General features: G+C 38.1%; 1 protein-coding gene and 1 long non-coding RNA gene across 2 annotated transcripts; one reads left to right on the forward strand and one right to left on the reverse strand.

The window, feature by feature from the left end:
* The first annotated feature begins 3,957 nt into the window (after window positions 1-3,957).
* LOC137987857 (uncharacterized) lies at window positions 3,958-6,467 on the forward strand. The gene is made up of 2 exons (XM_068833937.1): window positions 3,958-4,379; window positions 5,448-6,467. Exons 1-2 carry the CDS (start codon window positions 4,016-4,018, stop codon window positions 6,254-6,256), a joined length of 1,173 nt encoding a protein of 390 aa, XP_068690038.1. The 5' UTR covers window positions 3,958-4,015; the 3' UTR covers window positions 6,257-6,467.
* An 80-nt stretch (window positions 6,468-6,547) lies between these two features.
* On the reverse strand, window positions 6,548-9,924 carry LOC137987856 (uncharacterized). Its single transcript, XR_011120713.1, has 3 exons — window positions 9,509-9,924; window positions 7,778-7,888; window positions 6,548-6,861 (listed from the first exon to the last, which is right to left on the reverse strand). It is a non-coding gene; the product is annotated as an uncharacterized lncRNA (long non-coding RNA).

A 9,924-nucleotide genomic window follows, 5' to 3' on the forward strand; every position in this document is an offset into this window, starting at 1 on the left:
CATAATAGAGTAATCTGAAGAATGGTTAGCAAATTTATAATAACGCAAGGAGGATAGAAGGTAAACACGAAAGAAAACGGGGTGCAGTTAGTGAAAAGGAAGCCAAGTAAGTAAAAAACCGTGGCGATCGACTAGAAAGCACTCATGCAATTGACTAGCTAGCATGCCCATGCTTCTCATGTAGCTCCGCAGTGACTATGAATGGTGACGAGGTAGAATAAGAACGAAATCGCATTAACAATTAAAGCACCGTCTCTTTTTGGATATCTTCAAATACGTTTTACGGTGTTATAGGCCTTACTGTGGCATAACACCGGGGTCTACATCCCCTTGACCATTGATCAAGTGCACGAAAATACTGAAATTCTATTAGTTCGTCGTGCCTTCTTCCGTTATGTTCCATGCTACATGATCAATTTAAGCTCTTTTGCTTGGACTCATAGATGGATACCAACCAAGCAATATGAACTCTAAAAAAGTATCTTCTAACTTAGTTTACTATGTTCAAGAGAAGACCCATCGATATCGGTGAATAATTTAAAACATTATTTTAAAAACAAAATAGTAAGATTATCTATAATGGGCCATCTTTGGCCTAGCTAGTATATAAGACAGGAAATGGGAATCAAAAACAGAAAAAAAAGGTCGTACATGACTTAATCGTGATTTCATTTAATAAGCTGTATAATTACACATCCACCTTGCGTTACCAAGCCGGTGAAAAACCGAGAAGTGGAGATTTCACCTAAAAGCGCAGCTAGCATTTCCAATGTATTGTCTTGATTTCGTTAGGTGTTCGAAGTATGCTGAGAAACTGACCAATTCGGAGAAATACGCCAATTTTTGTACTTGGGAGTGAAAGTTCTTTTTGTATCGTATAGTCAAAGGTGAACGTTTTTGTTTTTGTTGTTGTTGTTTTTTTTTTCTAACAGACTAACTACCGTATAGACTTAACTGATTAGATTGTAATGTGAAACATTTGAGCGTTAGCCCTACTAATGGAAATGGGCCTACACAAGGACAGAGAAAAACTCTGACCAGTGTAGGAATTAAACCCACGACCTTCTGGTTAGATCACCGCTGCTCTACCGACTGAGCTACGAGGTCAGACAGGAGCAGGCCGTGGAAACTGAAGATGTTAAAGTCACGGCAATGAACATTTACAAGTACGAGAAAAGGGTAAGTTTTTACATTAGTAGGGCTAACGCTCACATGGTTCATATGGGTACAAAACTAACACTTCACATTACACTATAATCAGTTAAGTCTGTTCAAATATAAGTGCTACACAGCCAACGTTTGTAAACACGTAACCCTTCCTTAACTACCGTATAGTCTTTTTGGAGATCTACTACCATTATCGGTTAGACAATCCTGTAATTGGTATTCCATTTTCGAATACATATCCAAAGCTTGCATCTCTCTTTGACAGCCCGCAAAATGTGTTTACTTGCTAATAGTTTCCATGGGCTCCAAACACGACTTTATCACCGCTGGTTGATTTGCCGTAATTTACCTTAAGGATACCTTGGTCATGCTCAGTTCTGATTTGAATGGCAAAGTTAACATCGCCGTGAATTACCGGCCTTGTTTTTGACCTGCAATGCAGGTTCAATCCGGCGCACTCCATGATTTGCATTAATTAACCCTTAAACACTTCTTTGAGTTGGAGAGGAAATGGCTTAAGGACGTTCGCGCTAATTGTTTGTGCGCAACGTTACTGCGCAGGTAACGCGACTGTAATATGTCTGGTATTACTTCGAGCATTAGTGAAGTTGAGGTTCTAAAACCTTTGCAAAAACCGTGGACGATAAGTCTTGCACAGCGTTGGATCAGAGAAGATCGTGAACAGTCAAAATTGATTCAAAAGATTTATGAAAGTCAAGTAGACTACTGCACGACTGATATTCGCGAGGTTTTTTCAGTCGTGCACTAGTCTACTTGACTTCCATACAAATTTTTCAAGCATCAGTTAAAATAACATGGCGACAAAAACGCCGAGGAAAAAATTCCAGGCCGGCAAAAGAATGGCACATTTATTTCCGAATCATCATGAAACTTCAAAGAGAAGTGAGCGGGAGGATGGAAAAGCTCTGGAAAAGGTAGCTGATCGAGTAGACTAGTGGCTGAAAGTTTGGAAAACTCGAGGACGAACCGTTGCGTAAATTTAATGGGGCTGTTTCTTTTTAATGTTTTTATTACCCTACGAACTTAAGTTCAAAGTGAATGCATGTTTTTAAAGTTCTTTTCCTTTACTTTCGTGAAAATTGAGCAGTATTTTCGTCCTCATCGCTTGAATAGTGCGGACCTGCGTGGAAACAACCAGCGATTGAATTTCACAAAAAAACACTCCAGAGGATGAGCATGACGGCAATGGAGAGATATTATACAAAACACCAACCAAATGAAGATGACCCCTGCTTAAAACATCGTTGCTATGCTCGAGAAAGGTTTTTTTTTCGGTAAAAACCTTTCATCTCTTCAACGATCGATCCTCTCTTGGGTTCCAGTCCTTGCCCGACAGGTCACGCAAAAGCGTGACAAACGAACTTTTCCAAGAGCTTTGCAAAGTCACATCGATTTTACTCGTTCAGATCATCGGTGACCCCTATTTTTTAAATCATGAATCATGAATCAGCTTTTTTTTTTTAGTTGACCGCTGACCAGGTACTGGTTTTCGATTGGATTGCAGGCTCAACCTACGTGACAAAAGCGAGGCTTTCTGTGGCTCGACGCTGCTACACGGCCATACTACGTCGACTATAGTTCTTACACAGTCAACGCTTCTCGTGTTCAGGTGGGAAACGGTTTGGAAAATGTTTTCTTTCTGCCTTTTCGCTGGTTTCAATCCAGTTTGACATATCATGATAGCAGTGGTCCACACTGGCGGCTACGCAGTTATTCAAGTCAAGCATCGGAGGGATATAAACTTAAAGCTGAGTGTTTATTTTTAATTTGCTTAGAGCTGCGTTTTTCTCTGTATTGCAATTTTTGGCATACATGTCTTTAGAAGCTCTGATAAAGTTACATGATGCCTGGAGGACCTATGACTAGAACAGAAACGAAAGGAGAGCGAAAGAGATCGACAACGACAAAACAGAATACCAGTAATAGCTCATACTTGGTGGAAGAAGTAACTCCGCAAATTCTTTCCTTGGGCACTAAACAATTTGTTACTTTTACGGTTGCGTTATTTCAAGTGGATGCGTATTTTTAAAAAGTGGTTTAATCGGTTTTTCCTTTGTTCAGAAGACGAAACTCGAATTTTTATTCTCAACAGGAATTATATAACAATTATCTGTACTCTTTTGGACATAAAGAAATATTTGATTTCTTTGTTTGTTTTGCTCTAAAATGTGAGCGAACAAGTGTGCTTTTTTTAATTGTTTGTCCAACTGTGCCTCGACAGTGACAAGAACTGAATTTTGTCCTTATGTTATAAACACGAAATTTCAATGAGTTCTTTTAAAATTAAGGAGAAATATTACTAGCTTCTGTTTTCATAAGTTTGTTTAAAGCACGTGCAGGTAATTTGTTGGAGATCTTGTTTGAAATTTGTCCTTTCTCGGTTGCCGCAGTTTGCCGATTCTTGTTCCAAGCCACGATAGCGTGTTTCAATGCGAAAAAATCAAAATGTGAATGATCTCGTTCACAGAGATAAAGTGGAATAAAGTACATCAATAAAACTTTTTTTTGACCTTGAACTGACAGTTTCCTGACGACTTGTCACATCGCGAGCCAGAACGTCTGTGATCTCTAATTTTAGCGTGATTCCTATTCGCTGGCTTCCTGAAATGGCTTTTTTCTCCTTTCCGTTCGCTTGCTGAGTATTTTTGTTTTCTTTCAAATATTCAAGAAAAATACATTGCCTAACTGGTGAATCCCATAGTAAATTCCACTTGAAAACCGTTATTGCACTCGTTATTCGTGATTCATGTGGTAACGGTTTTTCGCGTGAAATTTACCCCTCACGCAAGGGGATCCTTCCCCCGATTTCCGTAACCACCAAAATTTTATGACATGCGCAGAGTACGTTCCTGGAAAGACTGCTGTTTCCTGGAAACGCGGGCTGCTTTCGTTAATTGTTTACAACGAAAGTTGCGAAAAAAAATGTCAGCCAATGGGGCGAAGAAAATTTATCGGCGGGCAGTTTTCTAGTAAATATCAGCCAGCGAAGAAACTAAAATCAGAAGAGAAACCAGACGAAAACAGTTGTAGTGTTGGTGGTCAGGATTCAGCGGCAGCAACTCCGGAAAGTGTTTTTCTCAAGTTTGCAAGCGAGCTTGCGAGGATCGACAAACTCTCTCGTGAATGTAAACGACTAACATCAGAAAATGCAGGACTCAAAAGGACAATCCAAACGCTTCGAAAAAGTATAGGTAAGCATTGGTTAAGGAAAACATGGGTAAATGTATAACTCAAGTCTTTTTTTTTTTTTTTGGAATTGGCATACTTATTATTACGGCTGCTTTGAGTGGGCTTCCCAACAAGGAAAATGTAAACAGACGCAAATTTTGGCGTGAAACAACTGACCTGCATCCGGCCTGTTCATTCAGTACAGTTATAATTCCTTTCAAGGCTTTATAAGCTTGAGGTTGAAAGTTAAGTTCAACTGGACCACAGAACGGACATTCATCGACATTTGAGTGAAACAACGTTGAATATTTTTAAAAATAATTTCACGACGAAAAGGCACGGAGCTAGTGAAAATCCTTTGTACATTTTTGCAGGTAGCTAGCGGGGTGAAAAAAGTTAGTAGCGTGATCGCCTTAAAATGGGGTAAAAGAAAGTTTTACTTTAGAGAGACTGAAACAAACGCCTTAAAACTATGTTTTAATAATTGACCGCTGTAAAAGGTCTTGTTATAATTTCCAGCGAATTTCGCAGCTGTTTATATTAATCCTGTGTTAATTCGCGAATTGTGTATCCAGACTTTGCTTTTATTTTGGACACTAAAAAATGTAACAGAGCTGAAAGAAACAACGCATTTTCGATATATGCCAACACAGAAATTCTGTTAACGCAAAGAAACATTACTCGGAGGAAAAAAACGTGAAAAATATTTTTAAATGGCACAGTAGATGATTTTGTGCGGACCGCGGAGGAGTCCTTCTCATGTCGAATGCGATCTAGATTTAAATTTTTAGACTTTTCTTACCTTTCTCGAGTTATAAATTTAAGCTTATTTTGAGTTCAAGAGGACAAAGCCTTCACTTAGAGAACTGTGTAAATACCTTTCCAATTGATAAAAAAAACCAATGTTCTCGACAGTGACGAATAACTTTCACATGGTTGAAAGAAAACATCAGTAAATAAAGTAGCCACATCTAAATGTAGAAAAGAGAGTTTAAGGCTCACACTTTTCAAAACGTGAATTTAATGAAATAATTTGTTTTCAAAGCCACAAGTCAATAAAATTTTTGTGTGACTTTTTCCCTTGTTTTCAGTATTTCTGCGAAGAAGGAACAGTGATTTGAAGAAAGAGACTCTGACCCTACAAAAACAAGTTACAAAGCAAGACAAATTGTTGAAGACCACATCCTTGAAGAAAAACGACACAATAAAAAAACTAAGGGGGGCAAGATCTGTTGCAACAAAACTGAAAAACCAACTCAAACAAAAAGGAGATGTTTTAAACAGTTATTCTCTTGTGGATACATTTGCCCATGGCAAAAATGGAGCAAATCATAGGAGTGTAATGTTCATGGCTTGCATTAGATATTTACAACATGCATGTCTTTCATCTAACCAAAAGGCACCAATTGCATTACATTTAATTTTCAGTATTTTGTTTAATTGTAGTCCCCCCAAAAATCTGATTGTTTCCCCAACTACTTTGTCAGATTGGAATGTTCTTTTAGGGGAGGCAGACAAATTAATTCTGTGTAAAAGATTTGCAAACAGCAAATATGATTTTCATGTTTGGAGTGATGACTCTAACAAAGGAGGGGAGGAAAGGCACATTGTGGGGGTGCACACATGGTGCCATGAAACTAACAAGCCAAGGGCTTATGTTCTTGCTAACAGCATTGTAGCTAGTGGGTCGGGAAAACACCAGTCAGATGTCGATTTCCACATTGTTCATGACACATTTGGTATATCAAATGTCTCAGGGTTAGTTGGGGACAATGCCTCTACCCAAAAGGGTAAATCAAATGGATTGATTGCAAACAACTCCAAACTATTTGGCAGGGAAATGTTTTTTGTGGGTTGTTACCCACACATACTTAATATAATGTTGCGAAGAATGTGCTAGGCTGGGTTTGGGGCAAAGGGTGATATGAACAACAACCACATATTGCAATTATTATACAAGATATCCTGGCTCCACCATGAACGCCCAAGTCAGTACAAGGCAATGTATGTTTCACTGGGAATTTTAAGTAAAGAGCCACCCCTTCCACAGTCCTTTATTGACACAAGGTGGACATATTACCATGAGATGCTACAATGGTATTTAAAGTATGGAAAAGCCTGTATTCAGCTTGCATCTAGCGTATACTAGAAAGGATGCCAAAGTCAGATAACCACTCATCATTCTGGCAAAATGTCATCAAGCTGAGCTCCTGCCCAATGATCCAAGTGCAAATTAAATTCTTATTTGAATTTCTTGACAAGTTCATTATCCCATCTCTTAATTCATCACAAGCAAGTGACGAGGAACTTGGTTTTTCCAGTGGATATCTGGCACGACTATGGCCTGCAACTGTTCTCAAGCACAATGAAACACTCAGTCAAATGTTACTGTGTCCATCACTGTATTTTCCTTTAACAGAAGAGCAAGTGCAATTATCTTTGAAAGATCCAGCTGCTATTAAACACTTTTACCAGGAAGTGCAGAGGCCCATGTTGCAAGAAGCCCTGAAAGTAATTAAAGAACATGGTGCTGAGTGGTTATCCTTTCCCAAACTGTTTGGAATGGGAGCTGATCAAAGATTCCAAAGTCCATTCTGGTCATCTGTTTTGAAGGTCCTTGACATACAATTTGTATCCACTGAAAGCAAACAAGGAAATGCATCTGAAAACAATGTAAAAGTTTATGGACAGGATCTTCAGAGATTGGTGTCTAAGGACAGAAATGGGTTGGTTAAATGGGCCAATATTTGGCAGCTGCAGAAATCTCAACTTCTAACTGAGATTAAAGCAATGGCAACATCACCTGAAAGCTGTCTTATTAACAAAGACACCACACCACACCTTTTTGAATTTTATGCCAAGCACATTTTTAGCATTCCTGTGAACAATGTCATTGCTGAAAGACAGTTTAATCTATCCCAACTTTATCTTCATGACAACCTGTCAGAACTATCAAAACAGGCCTCTGTAACATTTGTCGAGAACACTATTCACAGTGGTAAAACTAATGGTAGGACCACTGAGACAGCAAGGCAGACACATGAACAGAGAATGAATGACTATGGGCAACTACTGACCACAGAGCTTCTCCAAGAGGCAAGAAAAAAGCTCAACAACATCAGAAAAGGTAGTGCAGTCAGTGCCCCACTTAGAGGAAAGGATGTCTATCCTAAAGCGTGGGAGGAAAAGAAACTGAACAAAGACACATCACTGACAATCCAGTCTCTTAAAGCTGAAGGTCGTAAGCTTGAACTTCAGTGGAAAGCTTCGACAAAAGGAACTATAAATTTAGAAGAACAGAGGTCATTCAGGCCTACAACAATTGGATGGCGTAGAGACACTGGACAGGTGCCACCTCTAATGCACCTTGCAGCACTTACGGTGTGGGATTATGGTGAGGAGCTTTCAACACATGACTTACCAGTGGAATGCCAGAAGTGCATCAAAAATCTTCCGCGTATCTTCCCAACCTCATCAGTTAATTCTGTGTCCACTTTGGATGTCCCCATGGATATGTCCATAACATCTGTCCCTGTTCATGAAGAATAAGACCTGACTGAGGGGTGGCTCATCAAAAAGGGGGAACTAACTTACATTTGGAAAGGTTTAAGTCAATTTATAGTCAATCTTCCTCACATGTGACCAGTATTTTTTAAGTTTTAACAGGGTTTTAAAAATTACATGTCAATTGTGATCATCGCCAGTGAGATTTAAGAATTTTCATTGAAACTTCCCTAGTTTATTGCTGAAATAAAGCTATGATTTTTTTTACATTACATCACAGCATACAGTATTTGAAAACAATCAGTTGTTTCCTACATGTATGTGCTTTGCCTTTTTTTTTCAGCTGATACTTTTTTTTGGAAAGATTTCCAGAAATTTTAAAGACTCAGACCATTCAAATGCCAGAAGTTACAAATAGGACTTCAAATAAACATTTCAGTCTCAGAAATATCAATTGGTCATAGGTGACATAGATTGACTGTAATTGTAACGAATGAATCCATGGTCCCAGTTTCAGTAGGCAGAAATCACAGTCATGACTCATGCTACAACAAGAAACCTTAACTGAATATAAAGATGTGTGAGAAAATGTTACGTCATTGAAAGAATGACTTTAAATTTTTCTTTGAGTTTAAGTGTTAAAGCTTAAAATGAAGTCACTCTTCTTTGAAATACAGCAAATCAAACACAGCCTGTGTTTGCTCTTGGTAGCATGAGCCCTTGATTGGTTAGTGAACATTTTAGGAGAAATTACCCTAAATAAACCACGGATATTGTCGTTAGGTGCTGTTTTCCAAGAATTTTTAGTGTAAGATAAATGAATTGCACTTAACAAAAGTTTGGTATAGATCACTTTTGACTGTAAAAGCCAAAAGAATAATTTTAGTGACAGGAATATTTTTTACCCCAATGCATGTAAAGTAAAGGCAAAAAGAGTTATTTATTTCAAGTGATATTAACCAAAAAAAAATGGACACAGCTTTCAACTGCCCAGGGTTTAATTATGAAGTTGATGTCAGTTGTAAATATTAGTAGGTACCAAAAACCGTGAACAATATTTTATTTGGTGTTACGAATTTTTTCATTAAGATGAGGTGCAGGATGGTAGATTTATTATCTGTTAATGGATCAGATCCATTTTATTCCTGTATAATTTGACTGTCCTAAAAAAAGACAGTAATAATATTGTGTTTAAAAATACACAATATAAGTTTGGTGAGACGAACGAGGTTTCAGACATGCCTTTGCTGATTGAACTGACATTCCAAAAAAACTTCAAACAAATAAAGATGGAGAAATTACATTGCCTTCACCTTTTCATTCTTTGAGTTTAATTGTCTAAGAGCGTGACAATAACAGTAATGATATACCCTGACAAGCTATGAAGAGCAGGTTCCCATTAGTAGTTGATGAATCGAAATTGCCACATTGTTTTGCCAAAGTACAAAATGTAGCTAATTAAGTAAGCGATTTGGTGCATAAAACTACTAAATTCTGTGTACTGTGTGCTCAAGGTTCACTGGTTTCCGATTTTCACTGTGTTTACTCTTACAACATTTTTATAAGTTAAGTGTTTAGTATTTTGTATTGTATTATTAGTGTTACGTATGTCGTCAAGGTTTGAAAATTAGAAAAACTCATTGCGTACCTTGCCTGCAATCTTCTTTTGCCTTCCCTCAATTCGATCGAACAGCTCTCCAGCACGACACGATTCTTGACAACTCAGTTTGGCTACCTCGAGCGCGCGTGAAGAAAAATGAAATAACTTCACAGGAACACAACGCAGAACTCCTCATGTTGACCAATTGATAAACTGAATGACTGGTCTTAAACATCACCGTCGCGAAATTTTTCTTCAAGCAGCAACGCACCGAACAGTGGGCATTCAAGTAAATAAACTAGGTACAGTATAAACTTAGGGGAAAGAATCGAAATTGAAAACGGTAGATATTTCGATCATGTACCATTCTTTAACCTTGCCTTTAACGGTGGCTGAAACTTCGCGTTTTAAAAAGATATTAAACAACATAGTCCCCATAGCATTCTCGTTGAGCCGACCTTATC

This window comes from Montipora foliosa, unplaced genomic scaffold, assembly GCF_036669935.1.
Source record: "Montipora foliosa isolate CH-2021 unplaced genomic scaffold, ASM3666993v2 scaffold_392, whole genome shotgun sequence".
Lineage (NCBI taxonomy): Eukaryota > Metazoa > Cnidaria > Anthozoa > Scleractinia > Acroporidae > Montipora > Montipora foliosa.